The sequence below is a fragment of the Hakea prostrata genome, chromosome 1 (genome assembly GCF_041222555.1).
Source record: "Hakea prostrata isolate BN-2017 chromosome 1, UWA_Hpros_2, whole genome shotgun sequence".
Taxonomy (NCBI): domain Eukaryota; kingdom Viridiplantae; phylum Streptophyta; class Magnoliopsida; order Proteales; family Proteaceae; genus Hakea; species Hakea prostrata.
In genome coordinates, this window is record NC_142600.1 from 18,374,579 (window position 1) to 18,396,661 (window position 22,083).

The 22,083-nt window shown below is 37.7% G+C and overlaps 1 protein-coding gene across 1 annotated transcript; it reads left to right on the forward strand.

Moving 5' to 3' along the window:
* The first annotated feature begins 481 nt into the window (after positions 1-481).
* Positions 482-20,435, forward strand: LOC149028030 (Ribosomal protein S5 family protein). The gene is made up of 10 exons (XM_089146642.1): positions 482-615; positions 736-829; positions 1,908-2,424; positions 2,570-3,099; positions 3,872-3,922; positions 4,007-4,114; positions 19,193-19,288; positions 19,649-19,747; positions 19,843-19,902; positions 20,016-20,435. The coding sequence occupies exons 1-10, from the start codon at positions 482-484 to the stop codon at positions 20,079-20,081; spliced, it is 1,755 nt and encodes a 584-aa protein (XP_089002768.1). The 3' UTR covers positions 20,082-20,435.
* The last annotated feature ends 1,648 nt before the right edge of the window (positions 20,436-22,083 follow it).

Sequence of the window (22,083 nt, forward strand, 5' to 3'; positions counted from 1 at the left end):
AATTCCCTTAGGCTGCGTTTATTTGCAAAGGTGGGGTGAAAAAAAAAACTAATGAGAAAAAAAAAGAAAAAAATCTGTGGACTCCACATGTAATAGGGGTGATGGAGAATGAAAAGAAGGGATTTTGTGTATAAGTGTTAAATATGGATTCTATTTTGTTGTTTTTCACATTTTTTCACAAAATCTCATTTAATTTATGGGGTTTTGAAAATGCACGGGTGGGAAAGTCAACATGTCACATCACTCTGCCAGTTTTTCCATCCCATGAACCAAATAAATCACACTTTTGGGATTTCATAGAAAAATTTATTTTTTCAAACTTTTTTTCCACCCTTTTTTTTTTTTCACCGCACCTTTGTTCCTGCAAGCAAACAGTGCCTTAGTGATATGGTTATTACTCAAGAAGGCAAGGTGCAATGGGAGAAACCTCTAGTAGGTGTGGTCAAATTAATTACTGAGACGTCGTGGAATAGGGACATAGATGCGAAATGGCAACCTAGTAGTAACTGCATTGATGAGGACTAGAGCTTCTTCCAGCTTCCAGATAGAGGCATTGGATCTTCGATGTGGAATGTTTGCTAGCACTAGCAAAGGAATATCTTTGAATCTGATTTGGTAGAACTCATGGATGTCCCCAGAAAGGTGTAAAAATGACTATCAAATGTGGAGTTACCCATTGTACAATATATTGGAGTCTGGTAGAGTCGTTTGTCTATCTTTTGTGTTTTTCCCAAGGTCTCTCAACCATGTGGCTAATACCTTGGCAAAGGAGGCCTTGTCAATCCAGACCATTACAAAATGGCCATTATCCTACCTATGGTTGCTCGAGGTTTGTACAAGTGATGTCATGAGTTTTGAGTTGGTTTTTTAAATAAATTTTCTTCCACTCCAAAAAAAAAAAAGAGAAAATTACACGGCATCTACTATTTTTTGGGTGAAAATAGTGATCACCAACTATTATTTTCAATATTACATGACACCCATATGCATAATTACATGTTACTCATAGTTAAATTATGCTGTTAAATGACAGATAAAATTACTTAAATACCTTTACAACCATTCAAGTCATTTAAAAAATTATTATAACACAATATCTTAGGGCTAATAACGATCCGAAGATTTCAAATCCCCGGATTCCAAATAGGAGATTTTCACGTTGTGTGAATTCCTAGATTCATGAAATCTAGAGATTCACATTTTTACACTAAAAACGTGAATCTATAGATTTATGGGTATGAGGTGAAATCCAGAGATTTCACCATACTATCAAAACGTTAAAGATTTGAACCATAATTCAATAAATATTTTTTTAAGATAAATATAGAAATTTCATTCCAAAAATTCAAACTAACCAAACAGTTAATTTTACGAATCATGACTCTAGAGATTTGAAGTCTATAGATTTGAAATCTCTAAATTTTTGAAATCTATAGACTCAAGTAACCAAACAGGCCCTTAAATAACTTGAAAAGCATTTTGGTCTCTCCACGTCTGAAATTTGGATGTACTTAACAGCCATGTGTTAGTCTGATTAGGTTTTTTTTTTTGGAGTGAAGTTCATTACAAAGTATGTGTCTTACCACTAGAACAATTGTGAGTCGAAAGAGTATAAATGCATTTTACTCATCTTAAGTGTGTTTTAAGGCCAGTGAAGAAATTTCCTCGAAATTAAAATCTCAACCGAGATCTAGTAAGACGGCAAAATATGTTTTTTTTTTTTGGTAGAGAAAATGAGAAATTACCCTCTTTTAATTTAGAAGAATAGTTGAGAGCTGAGAAGAGGGCCTGAGGGTTTAACCAGGGTTTAACCGTCTATAGTTTGGGTTTTTCCCAATTCAATCATCGCGTCCATAAGCTGTCTGGATTCCTTCCGCAGGGGCTACGAATGGCTGCAGCAGCCATAGCCAAATCACGAGGAGCTTGGTCTCAGTTCCTGCTCAACCAAGTCCACAAGAAATCCATTAGGCCTACATTCAATCTCTGTAGAAAATTCTCTTCATTTCCAAATTTTGCTGCTCAAGTTCATCATTTTCCACAGACCCATTTCGAATTTCGATCTGAGTCGTTATGCATTGGGTCATCGTTACTTCTGTTCAGATAGCACGATTCATGAGCTTCTTGCCGAAGTTGAAAGAGAGAAGCAAAGGGAGAGAGAGGAGAAGAAGAGGGCTGGTATAGAAATAGGTGACGACGATGAGGACGAAGAGGATTACATGGGTGTCGGGCCGCTAATTGAGAAGCTTGAGAAAAAGAAGCTGAAGGAAACCGATGACCTTGATGAGAGTGACGAGGAAGAACCCACAGATTCTGAGAGTGAAGATGATGAGAGGTTCTCCAAAAAAGCTGAGGAGAAGCGAGAACTTGAGTTCGAGAGGAAATTCAAGAGGCATGAGGAGTTGCTCAAAAACTTCGTTGATGCAGGTATTTCCTCATTTATTCTGTAGATTATGTGGCTTTGTTTGTCTTAACTTGGTTTTGTCTTGGAGCGTTGATTTATCCTACTGGTTCTTGTGATTAGAGAAACAAGATAGAAGATTTTACAATTGTTCTTAACTTTGCTTGACAGAAACACTTGACGATACATTCAACTGGATGAATAAAATCGACAGGTTTGAAGAAAAACATCTCAAACTTCGATTGGAATATAGGGTTATTGGTGACTTAATGAACCGACTGAAAGAAGCTACTGGAAAGGAAAGGTTCATGCTCATTCAGAAATTAAATAGGGCTGTGAGGATGATGGACTGGAAGGAAGCTTTTGATCCTAACAATCCTGCGAATTTTGGACTCATCGAGCATGAGCAGGTTGGACCATCTAGTGATCTCCTAGAACATGCTGGATTTGAAAGAGAGAAGCAAATTATTCAGGGTGCTGACCTGGATGATGATGAAGATGAAGACTTCAGTGACATGAAAGAGAAGGATGATGCGCTGTTAGAGAAAATTAATGCCATTGACAAAATACTTGAGGAGAAGCTAGGCGAGTTGGATCATACATTTGGAAAGAAGGGTAAGGTACTAGAGGAACAGATTAAGGATCTGGCAGAGGAGAGGAACACTCTAACAGAGAAGAAAAGAAGGCCACTTTACAGAATAGTAAGTGAATTTATAAATCTAGACTGCTTCTGCTATGTTGTTGTGTATGTGTCTCCCTATTGTAACACTCACTACAGATTTGCCTGGATTAATGTCATAAGTAATGTTTGAAAAGTTTTTGTAAGGTTGTAACTTATTTATTCATCTTGTGGGTAACTGGTAGGGCATGTGGCATTTTAATTATTGAAACCCACAGATGAGAATTAATTAGGGATAGGAGTGGGTTTAGGGAAAGTTGATAATATTTGTAGACAATTCACTAAGAAAAATAGAAAGAGTGCAGTATAGGGCTATGAGTAGAACGAATCCTAGGGTTTGTAGTTTGTGATAATACATAAAAACAGAACAGTATAGAGTTAGGCAACTAAGTTCTGAGTCAGATTGGTGCTGGGATTGAGATCATGAAGATGATAACATTCTCTGGGCTGGAAGGTGTTGTTAAAAAGGAAATACACAGTACGGAGCTCATACTTTTGATACCACACAGTTGTGATCGTAAGACGAATTATTCCTTAAACATGTCTCCCTATATAGACTTCTCTTATCCATTAAAAAGCATGCAATTAATGGACTTCTTGAGATATGTGGTGCTGATTTCCTTGGGCCAATTTGATATTAAGGTCCAATACCCTATCTCCGCATCATGATTTTAGTGGGACCTTTGAGTATTAGTTGTGTTTATTTTCTTTAATTCTTGCTGTGTATTAATATACATATTTTGTGTTTGTTTTTTGGTATTCCTATTGAACATTTGTCTCTTAAAAAATGGCAGGGTTTTGATGTGAAGGTAATTGATGTTAATCGAACATGTAAAGTCACAAAGGTACTGCTACCTTCTTTTCAATTTATAATAAATGTTTAGTTTAGTCTTCAAAAATGTTTCTCAAATTTTTTTTCTGTGCTCTAGGGTGGTCAAGTAGTTAAGTACACTGCAATGTTGGCTTGTGGGAACTACCATGGAGTTATCGGTTTTGCAAAAGCAAAGGGCCCAGCAATTCCTATTGCTCTACAAAAGGTATTTTCTTTTCGTTATTTAGTTATTTGACTACAATAAATGCTCAGGAGAGGACTCTTGTTGCTTAACAGTGGTAGTTATCTAGCGTTCCAACAGTCCACCAATAATGTGAAAGGTATGGTTTGATTATGCCTAGGATGAATCTGAAACATAATTTAGCTTAATGATTTTTAAGGCATTAAAGAACAACAACCATAACCATACCCCAACCCAATGGGGTTGGCTACATAGATCCTTAAAAGGTTAAGTAAAAGTGACAACTATGGTAAATTTAAACATATATGAAGATAAATAGAAGACAAAGTCAAGGTAGCATTCTAGGAATATCCCTTTATACGGGATCAGCCGCACAGGTCTTAGTCTTCCAGACAGCTCTATGTGCCCTCATATGGACATCTAGTCCTAGCTCATGCATACCCTTTCTTACCACTTCTTTAATAATCAATTTAGGCGACCTCTACCTCTTTTAGCTCCTTCCAGTTAGATTTGATTACTCTTCCTTATAAGTGCCTCTTATGACCTTCTTTGGATATGCCCATACCACCTCAAGCAACACTCTCTTAGCTTGTCATAAATTTGTGCAATATCCTAGTTGGATTTAATATAATCATTATTTCCTCTATCTCTCCTAGTCTTGCTGCACATCTTCCTTAACATACTCTTCTCTGCTACATTTATTTTGTTTATATGGCTCCTCTTGGTAGCGCAACATTTTGTTCCCATAGACCATATCCGTTCTACTAACTGTCTTTTAGAATTTTCCTTTTAGTTTAACAAGCATACATTTGTAACATAACACATCCGAAGCACCTCTCCAGTTCAACCATCCTACCTTAATTCTGTGAGAAACATCATCATCTATATCAAACCTCACTGTTAATGGTAGAGCCCAAGTACCTAAACATTTACTTTGCAGTGTCTCTTGATCCTCAAGTCTCACTACTTCATTGCTTCTCACAATTTGACTAATGTTACTTATCATATACTGTGTTTTTGTTCTATTTATCTTAGAACCTCTTGATTCCAAAGCTGATCGCCATCATGGTTATCAACGCATCCGCCTAGGTGCTGAGGTGCTTTTTTAAAATGCAAGATTTTAGTCACATTATTGCCTAGGCATTGCCACTTTGTCGCCTTGTGCACCATATTGCTACCTAAGCGCTAAAGCAATAAATGTTTTTAACATTTTGTAACTAACTTTTTTATTTTTTAAACATCAATTTGTTCTGCAAAACCATATATGAATATGATCGTCATGCATTTCTGATTTAGGAATTATTAGATGGACAATTATACAGAATAATGCGATCTATTAATTTGTCGGTTTAATAAAAAAAGCACTAACAAATTCTGGACAAATTAAAATTTGATATAGATTCAAGAATTATTCATTTACTTAAAAAAAATCAGGTAAAAGAAGTCGGATGTTTAAGTTGAGCAACAAGCCAACAATTGTATATATTATAGACCACATCATGCTTATTTTCCCACATTCAACAAAAAAATATTTTTCCCTTAATGTGTAAGATTAACTTTGAAATTTTGTAATATAAAGGATTTTATATGTTCTTGAATCTTTGTTAGGCTAATTATTCTTTTTTTTTTTTTTAAATAATTTGGTTAACTAATTCTTTAAAACCATATACAAATATAATAGTTATGTATTTTGGATTTGGGAATCATATGTTATAATGTCATTGTATCATGTTACTAATTGCTATATTTGTATTACAATGAGATGGACTTATATTTATTTTTCTAATAATAATCTTTCACAATCATGATTAATTAATATTTTTTTAGCTTGTAGTAAGACTTTATCGGTTTTTGGTATATTATTTGTGCCGCATGAAATAATTGTATTAAAAAAAGAGCCCCAACCGCTTTGTTGCCGTATTGCTGTCTAGGGAGGTGCCTCAATCACTTTGGTCGCCTATTCATCTTGACAACAATGATATCCGTGGCTCCAATGTTGCATTAATCCCTTCTATTGTCTCATAAAATAATGCCATCGGCGAAGAGCATGGACTAGGGTACCTCATTTTGTATGTGGCTAGTAAGATCATCCATTGTGAGTCCAAACAAATAGGGCTTAGAGCTGACCTTTGGTGTAGCCTTAATTGTAATTGGTAATTCCTTACTTTGCCCTTTTTGCAGTTCTGTCGTTCGTCACTTTGTCCTTATACATGTCTTTAATTATATCGATGTAATTACGTGTGCTCCCTCGCTTCCTTAGGATTTCCCAAATGAGCTCTCTAGGGACTCTATCTTACAGTTTTACTAAATCAGTAAGGATTGCAGGTCCTTTTTGTGGGCCCTAAAGATTTCCATATGCCTTCTTAGTAGGTGAATAGTTTTAGTTGTCGATCTTCCTGGCATAAATATAAATTGGTTTTCTGGTATAGCAGTTTCTCATCTTAACTAAGCTTCAATGATTTCCCTCCCCCCCATAAGTTCATGGTATGGCTCATAAGTCTAATAATACCTTTATAGTTATTCGAATTCTGGATATCACCTTTATTCTTAAAAATCAGCATTGTGATACTTCTCCACTCATCTGGCATTTTCTTTGTACTCCAAATCTCGTTAAACGGCTTTGTTTTCCAAGAGACACATTGTGCCTTTAAGCTCTTCCACACTTCAATTGAGATCACATCCGGTCTGGATTTTGACCTCCCTCCATCTTCCATTGGACCTCGTTGACTTCTATCTCGCTACGTTGTTTATGTCCATGACAAGTATTTCCATCCACTTATAACTCTATGATAGGCCCCTCATATCTCATGTGTATCTCGCAAGCACAAGAAGAAAGCTGGATTTGGCGAACAACATCTAGGGAAGGCAATCAGATATGGTCCTGAGAAGGGGGTTGTTGAATAAAAAAAGTAATTAGATCTGGTCCTGAGAAGGAGGTTGTTGAATAGAGAATGATTTGTAGAATATTGAAGAATATTTACTACTGAATAAGAGGGATTTGGGGACAAGCAGAATATTGTGAATGATTGCAGAATATTGCAGAATATTTACCACTGAATGAGAGAGATTTGGGGAGATTTGGGTTGATTAGGGGTTATAAATAGGGGTAAGATGTGAGTAGTAGTTAAGGATTATTTATGTGAGTGTTTGGGCAGCCGTAGGCTGAGGGGCAGCAATGTGCTGTGGGGGTGACTGCCACCATTGTAACTAGTTTATCATTGTTCATCGTTATTCTATCAATTAAATAACATCAGTTTTGCATTTGATTCGTGGGTTCTTATCAAATTGGTATTAGAGCAGTGACGATCTGCAGAAATAGATTGACACCGGATTGTCCATGTTTTCCGGCGAAGGCAATGTGCAAGAATGGCTTCTTGAAGTGTTGTTATTCTGTTGGAAACACTAAATTGAGGAGGAGAGAAGGTTGAGTGTGGTTCTCCAACATTTGGAAGGATATGTGCTAGATTGGGTGTATGATAGATCTTGGTCGGTATTTACTTGGGTGAGTTTCCAGAAGCCATTAAAATAGATTTTGGTAATAGCAGAGAATCAAAACGAATTTTGAGTTCGCACAATCGTGAAATAGCGATCAACATTAGTGAAGACAACCATGCTATGCAATCACAAGGAAGAGGAAGCGGATCGACGAAGGCGAAAATTGCAGATAAAGCCATGATTAATTTCAAACTTGTTCAGGCTTGCGCCGATAATCGAAACAATGGCATGGAAGTTCTATTTGAGTTTTCCACTAAAGAGAGAGAAGAGAAGAAACATAGGAGGGGGCCACAAAGGCTTTTTTTGGATAGAAAGTAAGGGGGATTGGGAAGCAAGAACTCCGGCGAAACCACCATGGCTGATAATGGTAGCGATGGAAGGGGACTCGTCTGCACCGTCAGAGATGAAACAGCTTGAATTCTGGCAAAATTCTGGTGCAACGTGGGTGCGATTGCTGAATAAATTCTTTCCTAATTTTTACCTTGAGGACAAGGTGATACTGTTGGAGGGGAGTATTGATAGACCCCTCATATCTCGTGTGTATCTCGCAAGCACAAGAAAAAAGCTGGATTTGGTGAACAACATCTAGGGAAGGTAATTAGATATGGTCCTGAGAAGGAGGTTGCTGAATTAAGAAATCAATCAGATCTGGTCCTGGGAAGGAGATTGTTGAATAGAGAATGATTTGTAGAATATTGCAAATATTTACTACTAAATAAGAGGGATTTGGGGTTAGGTAGAATATTGTGAATGATTTGCAGAATATTGCAGAATATTTACTACTGAATGAGAGAGATTTGGGGACAGGTAGAATATTGCAGAATATTGACTACTGAATGAGAGAGATTTGGGGAGATTAAGGGTTATAAATAGGGGTAAGATGTGAGTAGTAGTTAATGATTATTTATGTGAGTGTTTGGGCAGCCGTAGGTTGAGGGGCAGCAATGTGCTGTGGGGGTGACTAGCACTATTGTAACCAGTTTATCATTGTTCATCGTTATTCTATCAATTAAATAATATCAGTTTTGCATTCGATTCGTGGGTTCTTATAACTCTATCCTATCAATTCGAGCATGTCCATTAGAATATTATAGTAGTAGTCTCCCCATCTCCCTAAAATGTCCTCATCCTGAATTAGTACTCTACCATCCTCGCTCTTGTTACATCTAACATGATCCAACTCTCAATTCTTCCTTTTTGTTATCTTAGTGATTCTACAGGTTGCATTTTCACCAGCCTCATTGTTAAGTTTTTTCGTATAGGACATTGTAGGTCTTTGTGTTTGCTTTCCCTACCAGAGAACAGTTTGATAGCCCACTGAAAAATAGTTTCTAGTGTTTCTTACTTCGAAAAACAACATCGGCCAAAACCTTTTGATAAAACTCTTTTGTTTCATGTGATTTTTTTTAAACATACATTGAAATTTATGAAAATTTCTGCTTTAAAAAACTGTTTTGACGCAACAACTATTTGTTGTTGTGTCTATTTCTCGAAGCCAAAGTTGGAAGCGGGCTAGGTTTAAGTGAAAGGGTTTGGTATTCAGAGAATTTGACATTCTAAACATAAGAACTCTGCTAAAACCCTGCCGGTGATATTTTCGCTTTTAGAAGCAAGTTTGTCAAATGCCTAAAAAAAATGTTTCTTCTTCCAGAAACAATCAAAACTATTTATGGTGTTTTTTGTAGCAAAAACACTTGGTGGGTTATCGAACGGGTCCTAAGTCCTAAGGGGGTGAGTCTAGATCAAGGGTTTAGGGGAATTTTAGGGTTTGAATGGGGCTGCAATGCTGGGTTTTGTGTTTTCTAGAAATTCCAGAATTGCTGCAAGCTAGAGGAAGAAGACGAAGAAAGCAAATAAAGGGGGAAGGGCTGGGGAGGGGAGTGGTTAAGGGGCTGCCACAGGGTTTGGGAGAGGGGGGAGATGACTTGCAATGGGGGAGGGGCTGCAAATGCAGAAACTACGGTTTTGGGGAAAGAGGGAAGGGTGTGAGTGGAAGGAAGAAGAGGGAATGGGCTGGGTTTGGGGTTGGGGTAGTCTTGTACTGACTTGAAGAAGGCAAGGGTGCTTGATGACTTCACAATTTTGTAGAATCTTCATTCAATGGCTGCCGCAAGTTTCCTCTAGGGAATCTAATCTTAATTGCATTAATCCTAATCTGAATTTTACATTATAGAGAGGCTTATTTATAGCCTTTAGAAGGAACTCATAATAGGACTCGACTTTAGAAGACAAATCAAACTAAGACTCCTACTTGGACTAAGGACTCATACAAGGACTCTCACGTCTCACTTTAGAAGGATCCAAATTGAAAACTAAGAGTATATATGGTATCCTTGCAAGATGTAGATTACAAGTTGGGGACTCCTTCACAACCTAGGAATCCCAACCTAACTGGGACTTAAATAATTTGACCAAAATAAAACCAAATTCAAAAACAAGAGTAGATCTAGGATCCTACTAATATTGGATCCAACTGAAGGAATACCTCTGTAATTAGGACTTTTGTCTAGACGTGGACTCTTTCATAGCTTAACAACCAAGGACTCAAATTCAAAAATAAAAATAGATCTAAACTCTTCACAAAACTTTGAATCAACTAGATCAAATTAGGTTTGGCTAGGGGATCCAAAATACTGCTATGTTGGTCAAATTTCCTGGGTTGCTAGTAGGATTTGCTTCACATCAATTCTCCCCTCCCCTTTTGGGGAAAAATCTGACCTTGAATTTTGGTGTGATTGGTTTTTTTTTTTTTTTTGGGGGGGGGGGGGGGAATGGAACATGTGCACTGCTGCTTGTACCACTCCCAAGCAAAACTTTGTCAAAGTAGGAACGCAAAGTTAGACTTTGATTATGGGGGCCTTCTCTTTGGAGAACCATGGTTGTAGGACAAAGTCAATATGCTTGTGCTCAAAATCAGTCATCATGCTCTTGGAATCTCCTTTATCCTTAGCTTCCACTAGTACAATCATCATGTTGTTGTGGACATCTCTAGTACCATCTTCAACGGTAGCGTTTGTACTCGCAAGTGCACGAGGTCGCCCAAGTAATAGAGAGTAAGAGGGATATCATTCCCACAAGGATCGAAAAGAGTCAAATTACGTACCAACTTCAAAAACACTTACAATTATCTAGTGATAAAACTGAGAATTAACTATTGATTATACTAGCAAAATCACAAAAGGAAAATAATAAACAAATTAATTAACGAAAAATACTAGAGTTTCGATTTCACCAAACATGTCATAAATTATTAATCCCTCCCCTTCATACAATCAATTTACTCTCTACCCTTGCCGACAAGATTAGTAATTTAGATCACCCCATCTGTTACACTTGAGGGTCCCTAACACATTAAACCCCCCACCAATTATGCTTAGATGATCAATTCAATGCATTGCATGAAACACAGAATCCCATAACAATGGCGAATAAACTGTCTAACCTGTTACTCGTTAGATGTAATTTATCATTCTTCAACCCTAGGTCTTGCATGCATTCTCCATTGTTACATGCATGAAAGCATACCACAAAATTCATCAATGTTGATCAAGCATTCGGACATTAAGAAAAAAATTAAAGAAAGCAAAGAGTAGAGGATTGTATTGCATAGAAAAGAGAAATCAATAAATTAATTCATGTAAGGATCCATCTACGCCCTAGTAATAAAAGTTTAGAACATCATAAGAGGAGAAGAAGAAGAAGTAGTTAAGGGAAACATCACTCTAGAGGAAGAAGAAGAAGAGACTTCAGCAGCAACTCTTCAAAATTTGCCCCAAAGTAGCACTCCAGCAGCTCCTCTTGTATGAAATTCGTCCTCCAAGGCCCAAAAACGTTTTTCTATTGCTGGAGTATGCTCCACTTTTATAGAGTGATTTCCTGGATTACATTTCTGACACAGTTTGAAACAAACTCTGAGTTTCCAATCTAACTCAACCAAGAAATTCGTTTGTCCAGGTGGCATACAAATCGCATTGATTTCGAGAGCTCAAATGCATAATCCCACCATTGGATTTAAAGATCAAGACATCGTGAAGCTCCCCTCCAAAAGTCAGCTCAATTAGACGTCGAATGACCATCCGATGAAGGACTTGATCGAAATTGGACAAACACATCCAAAAACGGGATTCTTCATTTTTCTTTCTTTGAATATGGTTCTTTTTCCTTCTTTGATCAACCTTCCAACTCCACTAATTGCTTCAAGCAAATCCTTGTTGTTGAAGGAGTCCAAATACTCAGGATTTACTAAGATAAATATAAATTACCTAAATTTGGGGAGAGTGCATCTTATGCTCATTTACATGCGATATTAGGGTAAAATGATACAAAACGAGTGTGAATACATGAAAACAATTAATTACTCAAAATATTATGCATAAAAATAAACTTATCATCAACCTTGTCTTCTTTCCTTTCTCCGATGACTTGAGGAGTGTTTTCAATCACCTTCTTCGCTTCCATTGTGTTGGCCTTGTTTACTTTGATATAGTCTACTTTAATTTCTTCAAGGAGTTGTTCTAGGGCATAGTGTGTGTCGCATGGAACGAGGCAAGGTTGTCAAGGCGGCAAGGCGACAAAGTGATTGGGGCTCCGCCTAGGCAATTAGGCGACAAAGTGGCGCCTAGGCGGCAATAAGACGACCAAAGCAGTTGGGTCAAAATTTTTCAATACAACTATTTTCTATAATAAGTTTAAAAAAAAAAAAAAACACTCAATAGTCACATTCATCCAAAAAAGAAAGCATTCAAGAATCATAATTATGACAAATTATCCAAAAAAAAAACACAAACATAAGTTCATCTCATCAAACATCATAACAATGACTATGTACTAACAAGGTGAACACGATAAATTAATAGATCTCATTATTCCAATTTCCAAGTCATTGTCCATTAAATGATTCATTGATTCTCGATGTTGAGTATGGCTCATGCTTCACATTTTGTTGCCAATGGGCACGAGGTCCTGGGAGGCCACCCAGCAGGGGTGTGGGGGCAGTGCCCCTGGAGCTTGTAGAGGTTCTATGTCACTTTGGGCCTCGGAATTCCTTTGCAATGTGGGACTCGATTCTGAAATGATTAAGCTATTAAATTAATATATGGTTTTGTAGAATAAATTTGATTAAAAAAATTTATGTACAAAATGTCAAAAAAACGGTTGCTTTAGTGTCTAGGCGGCAATATGGCACAGAAGGCGAGCTTAGGCGAAAAAACGGAAAAAAACAGCGCGTCAATTAAGCGGTTTAAAAACCACTTTGCCACCTAGGCGGACGCTTTGACAACACTGGAACAGGGGCTAGATCAAGCAGCTCTCCTGATGTCACTTCGGAAATTTTGGGCAACTCTTATCTTCTAGGTCAAGGGCATGGTGAACTTCTGATAGGGAAGGTACTTCTTCGGGCACATCTCCAACTAGTGTTATTGCTCTGACCAAGTCCTTGTAAACTGTGGTAGTACCTTCTTCAGCTGTCACGACCATTGAGTCAACTCTTGGTACTCCTCTAGTTTAGCCTCATTATCTTTGTCAATCTTTTCTGGCACTTACTGTGGATGGAGGTTCTGGTTTGATGGAATGGGTTCATCCTCTGGTTGCTTTCTTGACTGTGTCCTTAAGATTCTATCAGTGGAACCACCAATTGCTGTGGTTTGGTATTGGAGTCCTTCTAATGGGTTCTTTAGCCTGCTCTTCTTAGTTTCTTCAGGAAGGTTTAGGGGAGGACAATTTAATTTACAAGTATTTTCCCTTACCTTGATGGTGACATCATTATCATTCATCCAAGGTTTCCCAAGAATAATATCAGAAAGTCTCATAGGAACAAGTGAACAACATCACACCAGATCTCTCCTTAGACTAAGAATGGAGACTGATGGGTGCTAAACGTCTCAAATTTACTCCAGTTTGTCATCGTTGATGAGAGACACTTGATAGGGTTGGGGGTTGTCATTCAGTTTTGAGTTTAGCTCAGTTGATGGTTGATCTGAAGTGCAAGGAATATTTGTGTAGAAGGGATACGGGTTGTTGGGGAAAATTTTAGAATTTTACAAATTTCCCATGGGAAGACTTTGGATCAATTTGGTGGGGTAAGAATTATTTTAAACTAATATGGGATGAAAGGGATCAGTCCAAATTTAATATGGAAAGCTCAATTAACTAAATCTGAATGGGTTGAGATCAACTGGGAAAAGGGTAAAATTAAGGTTTTATCAAATACCTATGGTATGGTTTTGAGATACCCAGAAGGCCAGAATCACCCTAGGGTTGAGAGAGAACAGGGGACTTATGGGTTGGTTTTGAGATACCCAGAATCACCCAAGGGTTGAAAGAGAACAGAGGGGATTGATCTTGGGAAGGTCTCCTTCTGTTTCTAGTTGCTGCAAGCCAGAAAAGGGGAGGAAGGGAGAACGAGGGTTGGGGAATGGGTCTAGGAGGATCACAGGGGGTAGGGGAGCGGGAACTAGGGGCTGTGATTGGGTGGGGTGGGGTTTCCTAAGTAGTGCAAGAGAGAGAAGGGGGAGGGGGAGGGATGTGATGGGTTTGGGATGAAGGGGAAGGAGGATGGGGGTGTCTACTTACTTGGAGAAGTTGTTGGAGATGAAGATGGTTGCTGGTTTTTTGAAGAAGATTTGCTGCACTGGAAAGTTGAAATCAAGAAGTTTAAGAATCCGTTGTGGCTATCCCAAGAAACCCACGAACCAATATCCCACAAGAGTTTTTAATTCTTTATTCAATGCAGACGGCTTTACAAGAAAAAAAAATGACTTATAGTCTTGCATCAAGAAAGAAAGAATCCAACTATAATTGGGAGACTTGACTTAGACTTAACTAGGACTTAGAAACTAACTCAACTATGGTTTCCTTCATAAGTTAGGATGCCCTTTACAATTAAATAACAACCATTTAAAATAAAGAACTCATCTTGAAATAAAAGACTTAATTATCCATAAAGAGTCCTACTTAAATGAAGACTCTCTATGACACTAGAACTCAACTAAGACTTTAAGACATGATTGGACTCAGAAAATTAAAACCAAATTTCTGAAGTTAAAATAGGAGCTAATTAGGGCTAAAATTTTGACCTACTTGCCCCTTTTTAGGGTTCAACCAGCCCTAGGTGCGCCACCATGGTGGGGACTTTGGGGCCTAGACCAGGGTTTTGGCAGGGGGAGGACCTTTCACAACAGGGGTGGGTCTAGCTCAAGGGTTAGGGGAATCTAAGGGTTTGAATGTGACTGCTATTCTCGTTTTGTGATTTCTGGAAATTCCAGAACTGCCACAAGTTAGAGGAAGAAGAAGAAAGTAAAGAAAGGGGGAAGGGCTGGGGAGGGAAGGGGGTTGGAGATTTAGGGCTGGGGTAGGGATTAAGAGGCTGCAGCAGGGTTTGGGAGGGGGTTTTTTTTTTTTTTTTTTTTTTTGGGGGGGGGGGGGGGGGATATGTCTTGCAGTGGGGGGAGGGGGCTACAAGCCTACAACTGCAGAAACTAGGGTTTGGGGGAAACAGGGAAAGGTGCAAGTGGGTGGAAGAAGAAGGAAGAGGCTTGGATTGAGGCTGGGGTTGTCTTGTACTTTGAAGAAGGCAAGAGTGCTTAATGACTTACACAATTCTGCAGAATCTTCATTCGGTGGCTGCTGCAAGTTCCCTCTAGGGAACCCACAACATACAATTGCTCCTTTAAGTTTCAGCTCATTTCCATTAATTATAATCTGAATTTTACATTACAGAGAGGCTTATTTATAGCCTTTAGAAGGAACTCACTCTACAACTCGATTTTAGAAGAAAAATCAAGTTAGGACTCCTACTTGGACTCAACTTATACAAGGACTCATATCTCATCTAGAAAGATCCAAGTTGAAAACTAAGAGTAGATACAAAATCCTTTCAAGAAACAGATTCAACTAGCGAACTCCCTTACAAGTTGGGAATCCCAACCTAACTAGGGCTTTTCAATAGCTTGACCAAAACAAAACCAAATTCAAAAACAAAAGTAGATTTAGGATCCTACTAACATATTGATCCAACTAAAGGAATCCCTCTATAATCAGAACTCCTAAGTAGACTTGTTCATAACTTAGCAGCCAAGGACTCAAATTCAAAAATAAAAGTGGATCCAAACTCCTAACAGGACTCTGAGTCAAAGTAGGTCAGATTGAGTTTGACCAGTGGACCAAAATACCCCTATGCTGGCCGGAATTCCCTTGGTTGCTGGTTGGACCATAGGGTAGTGGTAACCTCCTTGGACCCTCTTTGGGTGGTCCTGGATCCGATTCACACCAGATCTCCTTGAAAATTCCGCCTTCCATTTAGAGCCATTAAAAGATTTCAGCAGATCTCCTTGTAGTCGCTCCCGTCTTATCTTAGGGTTAGCCTAAGTCACCTTCTTATTCTTCCTTGTCCCTAGGAACATATCTAAGACTACTACTCTAAACTGCATAAGCTCTCTCCAGGTATAACTTCGCAATCCTTGCATAAGAGTCTGCCAAACCTTCTAGTTAAGATGAATTCTATTTGACTTGCATGCTGCTCACCCTAGAAAGTGATGAGATGTCTGATCCTCTTTTTAACCTTTTCAATATTCCAGAATCTAGAGGGCAGGCCTTGGTGCAATGTGACGTAATCCTAGATTGATAGAGGATCAACTATGACTAGGAGCCAGTTAACTAGGATCTTTAGTGAACAGATGCAGTAGCCTAGCCTTTTTTGGAACAACATGATCCACTTTGGAGACCCAAACCAAGGCTGGTCCTAAACTGATGGTGCAATACTTCTGCTACTTATTCTGGGTGGTGCAATACTTCTGCTGCTTATTCTGGGTAGATTATTTAGGACTTCCTATATTGACTCCTTTTTATAAGTATGTATTATTATCTTTGGTTTTCTATTTGAAGTTGTTTCTATCCTAAATTTCCGTTTCTACTTTCATGCAAGGTATATTGCCTATATTTTCATTGTAACTGTAGAAGGAACTCAGTTATGATATTTGGTTAACAATGAACCTCCAATGTGAGTGTGTATTATTGTTAGTTTCCATTCTCCTCCTTTCTATTCTTCTTCCACTCAGTGATGTAAACCCAGGTTTTGGGTTCGATTTCAGTATCTTCTAATTAAGTTCCAGCACTTAACTGAGGTCTCTGGAGGCTTCCATTGATGGGTTTAGGGGTCTAAGAAACTACTGGAATGGGTAAACAGAACTGAATTCTGGTGGATTTCAAGTTTCAAATTTGAAATTTAGGGTTTCAGCTAGGGCTGGGAAGGGGCTGGTTTGCTGTTTCTGTAATTCAGAATTAGTAATACTACTAAATCTGTAAGTTAGAAACTGTTTCAGGGAAAGGTGGTTAAATTTGGAAAGTTCTAGGGTTTTCCTGGAAATTTCAAAAATTCTGCCACTCTTCTAAAGGAAGAAGATGAAGTGCAGAAATTCTGAACACCAGAATTAGGGCTGCTTTGGGGGTTTTAAGATTAGGAGTAGGTTCTCTAGGCTTAGATGATTCTAGGGAGGGTAGAATGATAGGTTTTGGGGCTGGGATTGAGGGAATCCTAGAGGGACTAGGACCAGGTACTGTGGGGACGACGGAGAGGGGCAAAGGGGCTACAGTGGTTAGGTTTTGGGGTGTGGAATGACTGCAACTGGAGGGGAAGGGGTGGGGTTCTTGACTTACTTGAATGGTGGTGAGCTTGCTGGAAAATCTGCAGAGGAGCTTGAAGATGATGAAGGAATCTCATAACTGGAAACAAGAGCACTCTATACCAGCCGGAGGGTTCCAAGGGGAATCCCAAGACTTTCCCAAAGCCAAATTCTCAAACTCAAATCAATCCATTAATCAAGGCTGACAATTAAACGAGAGACTCACGCTAGTTATAGCCACTCAAACCCAACTAAACTCAAAGACTTTTTCCTAATTTAAAACAAACTCACAATAAGACTTCCAAAAGGAAATAATTCTTTCCTAATTCAAGGCACCTCACATTGGGACTCCTTAATAGGAAATATCTTGACTCTTATGCAAACTGACCCTGGCCATATTTGGACTCTAAATAACTCAAAACTCCTTAAGATAAGGTTTCCTTAAAATTAGGAATCTTGTCCTCACTGACTAACAACTCTAGTTAATAATCAATGACCAACAATAACTTAACATATAAGACCCTAAATTAGGAAACAAAACAGAGTTAAACTATAGAAATTAAATGGGACTCAGTCAACCACTAATTCTCGATCCAGGGGTGGGAAAATGGCCATTCTACTCCTGGACAGAATTCGGCCCCCCTGGTTTGGCCCAACTTCGTAATGGGCTTGGGCTCTATTGGGGCTGCCTGGGGGCTGGATACATCACTCAGTCTCTATCAAGCCCACTGTAGCAGATCGTTCCTGAGTATTCCCCATGAACCAGCCAAGTTTGAATAGAATTTGGTATGGGGCGAGGGCCCACTTGAGAGCTAGGGTTAACTTTGACAGTAGGAGATTATCTCAAGTTGATGAAAGGTAGATTGTATATTGGAAGTAACAACTAAATCAGATTGTTAAGTCTGAAGTTATGGAGGATTCCCAGTAGAAATGGGACTGAAGGGTAAACTTTCAGGCCATGCTGCAACAGTTAGCCAGGTGGATGGCTATGAAATTTGGATAAAGTCCCCCAAGGGTTTGCCAGTTGGAATTTAAATATGGATCAAAACACGATCAAGAGCTTGAAAGAGATCTTCAAAGAACTAGAATAAGAACTTGAACTTTAAAGTGGAAAACTTGAAAAGTCTTCAAACTAAATGAAGTAGAGCTTTGGTTCAAATCTCATGGGCTTGATGCTGTTAAGGTGTAGGTTGGATCAGACGCCAATCCCTCTAAAGAATCACCCAGCCTTCACACGCAATGTGTTGATTGGATCAAATATTAATTCCAATAGAGTTTAGACCACGCACTGGCTGGGATAAAGGTTTTGGTTGCTGTTATTAAGATCTCACACTAAATTGAGTTCTCAAATGGAGGAAGAAGGCAACAGCAGCAGCTTGCACAAACAGTTTCATAATCAAATTCATGTTCAATAATCCCATGCACCTCAGATGGGAGGGGAGTCAAAAGTTGACTATCAGCGTTTCTTTTCTTTTTTTCAAACAATGGAATTTTTATTATTAGATGCTCAAAAGTGTTAATTTTATTATCAGATGAACTTCTACAAGCTAATGCCAGGATCTTTTTCTTATGAAGTAGCTATTTTTAGGGAAATCTATCAAAGGCAGTGAATGTGGTTGGTTGAAAATTATAGCCAGTACACTAGATATAACTTTGAACTATGTTTCTTTGATTATTATTATCATTCCATATAACTTTGAACTATGTTCCTATGAGTATTATTGTCATTCCATAACTAAGTCATGGTATATGTTTCAGAACATTGATGTTCTTGATTTAAATTACTTTGTTATTATTCAGATTTGATGTGCCATCAATTGGTTTGGATTCATGTGACTGCCAGATTATGTTATCTTCTGTGGGCACAATTGAGAAATTCCCCAAGCGTTTCTCCCATTTTTCATTTATTTTTCTTTTTTTGTAAATCTTTCATCAATTGGTTTGGTAAAATATACTAATTTTCTTCCTCCTTGGTTTTTCTATTCTATAGGCCTATGAAAAATGCTTCCAGAATCTTCATTATGTTGAAAGATACGAAGAGCATACAATTGCACATGCTGTACAAACAAATTATAAGAAAACCAAGGTTCAGTAATGGAACTTTTCTTTCTCAGACTCCCTTTTCTGCTGCAAAAAATTTCAAAATTTTCCTTCTTGGTAAAAATTTTCCTTCATTCTTAGTACCATAGTGCAAACAATAAGGCTGCTCCATTGCGTCCAAGTAGCCATGGGTTTAGGTCTTGAAACAGCCTCTTTGCTAAATCCTCCCCTGCAAAGACAGAAGCCCCGTGCACTGGGTATTACCCTTTTAGTTCCCCCCTTATATATCTTTCGGTCTCCAAAGTCCGTTTCAAAAGCCCAATCCTATTAAAGTTACATTGCTGGAAAAACCTGCCCTGCTTTGTTCTTTCTGCAGAACTAATCATAAAGTTTTTCGATTTCACAGGTATACCTGTGGCCTGCTCCAACGAGAACAGGTATGAGAGCTAGTAAAACCATCGAAACCATCCTAAATTTAGCTGGTTTCAAAAATGTCAAATCCAAGGTAAGCTGCCAAACTTGTTGCCTGCATTTCTTTCTTTCTTTTATAATTAATTTTTTAACTTTTTGGTGTTTACCTTCCTTTCGAATCATTTATAGGTCATTGGCTCAAGGAATCCTCATAACACGGTGAAAGCCCTTTTTAAAGCTCTGAATGCAGTAAGTGGAACTATTTCTCATAGCACAAGTTCTAGGTTAATTTTCTGGATTCATTTGTTTATTTGTTTCCAAATTTCATGTGAATTATTTATTTCTTTTTTCCCCTTCTCTAGATTGAAACTCCCAAGGATGTGCAAGAGAAGTTTGGCCGTACAGTTGTGGAGTCATACTTGCTATGAGTGGTGTTTTCCTCCTATACTTGTCAGGTCCATTCTCAATTTTTTTTCTTATCCATTTACTTTCGAAGTGGAAACGGATTGTTGTGCCTTTCCAGCATTTATTTACAGTTTTGAGATCAGGAAAAAGAAAGTTGATTACCTATTTACAGTTGAGATCAGGAAAAAGGAAGTTGATTACCTTTTTGACTGTAGTTACCCTGTTGTAGAGTCTCTTTTATGCCAGTGACACTAATTATGCGACCTGATATGAGAACTGGGGCAAATTTGTTTTGAGTTAAATAACTGAATCATGATAACATGCACAGAATTACCTTGATTGCTGTACTACTTATATTTTAGGAAAATTTTCATTGAGCAGTCTTTGTTGGTGTTTGCCTGAATCTATTCATGGGATAGAGCTTCAGTGCTGCGCAGCACTGAGCTGCATACGGTGAGGAAGAAATGAGTGATTGAGGTTGAAATCTTGATCACTCATTTCTTATGTTTTTTTTTCTTTTAACCTTTTGAAACATACCTATTTGTAACCGGGGGGAAAAATGCAAAATGAGTGGTCAGATTTTGACCTCAACTATTTGGTTCGATCGTGGCCACACACAGCATAGTGCTATCCATTAAATGCGCAGCACTAAAATTGAAACTTTATTTAGGGAAGAATTTTATTAGAAATGGACTATCTAATTTTCTTTGGATGAAGGACAAATATCCATCAATCAAACCCAAAAGTTATGATTAATTTTATTTAAAAAAGAAGACCTTTTAAACTTCCCCCGAGGGTGTTTGGTTTGCGGTGGTGGTGGTGGTGGTGGGTGTAAAGAAACCTAGATAACACACAAAGGGTTCAAGGATTTGGTTTATTGTATCGGATCGAGTATATTACCCAGGAAAAAAATCATTTGTTGTGCACATATATGCCAAACAACATGTTGTGATTTAAAGCTTGATTTCAAATTTAAAAAGTCCAAAATACCTTTGTAATTTCTTTGCTTTCTCAGCCTATTAGTTGGCATATATGTGCACAACAAAGGATGTTTTTCCATGTTGCTTAGTTCTAAAATCAAGACCAATACTATTATGTATCGATTTATTGCCATTTTTGCCTTCTTAGGTACTGACACAGTATTTAGTAATGGCTAGGTATCATGCAGTATTGTTTGTCAATCCAATATTGTCTCATAAAACAAGGGTAGAGTCTAAAGCATAGTTGTTTAATTATTCTCCGAATCCAAATAATACGATTTATTCTCTCGAATTCGTGTTATTTTTTTTCATTGATTTGGTAAAATTCTTGACTTTTACCTATATGAATAAAATTTAGGATTAATTTTAGGCGAATTGAATCATATGCGAATAATTTTGATTAATAACGGCATGAAAAAATGTAAAATCTCATCAATTTTTCACTAGAAAGTACAAACACTTCTAATGTTAATCTTTCTTCTCTTTTTTCTATGAATTTGTTCTATACATTCATTCTGCAAACAATTTCTACACACTCATGGGTTTCTCTATGATTCTTTCTTTTATAAATGATTTTTGTATATTTTTCTATCGATTGATTGAGATTCTCAACTTGAGAATGACAAAGACAAAGAACCACTTTCTGAACTTGTAAAATCCAAAGCTATAGTTTTATTTTTATTTTTATTTTTATATATATTGTCAATATTAGTTTTAAATTTTGATAAACTATTGAGTATTGACTGTGTCTGTCTAATAACAATAGGTTTTTGTCTATTTTTATAATTAATTTCTCTTAAACTTAGTTTCTTTAACTGCACACAACATCCCAAGTATGTGGGTTTTTCTCTTATCTCTACGATTTTGCTCCTACTTTGAATTTCTTTAGTATTTGCTTGACTTAAACATCTGAATTTTTTATTTGTTTGCTTTGTTGATTTAACCAGAAAATGGATCGATTGAATTATTCCGAATAATTCTCCATCTGAAATAAACAATTATGGTCTGGAGTGTGGATCATCTCAGGGGACGGGGAGCTCTTCCA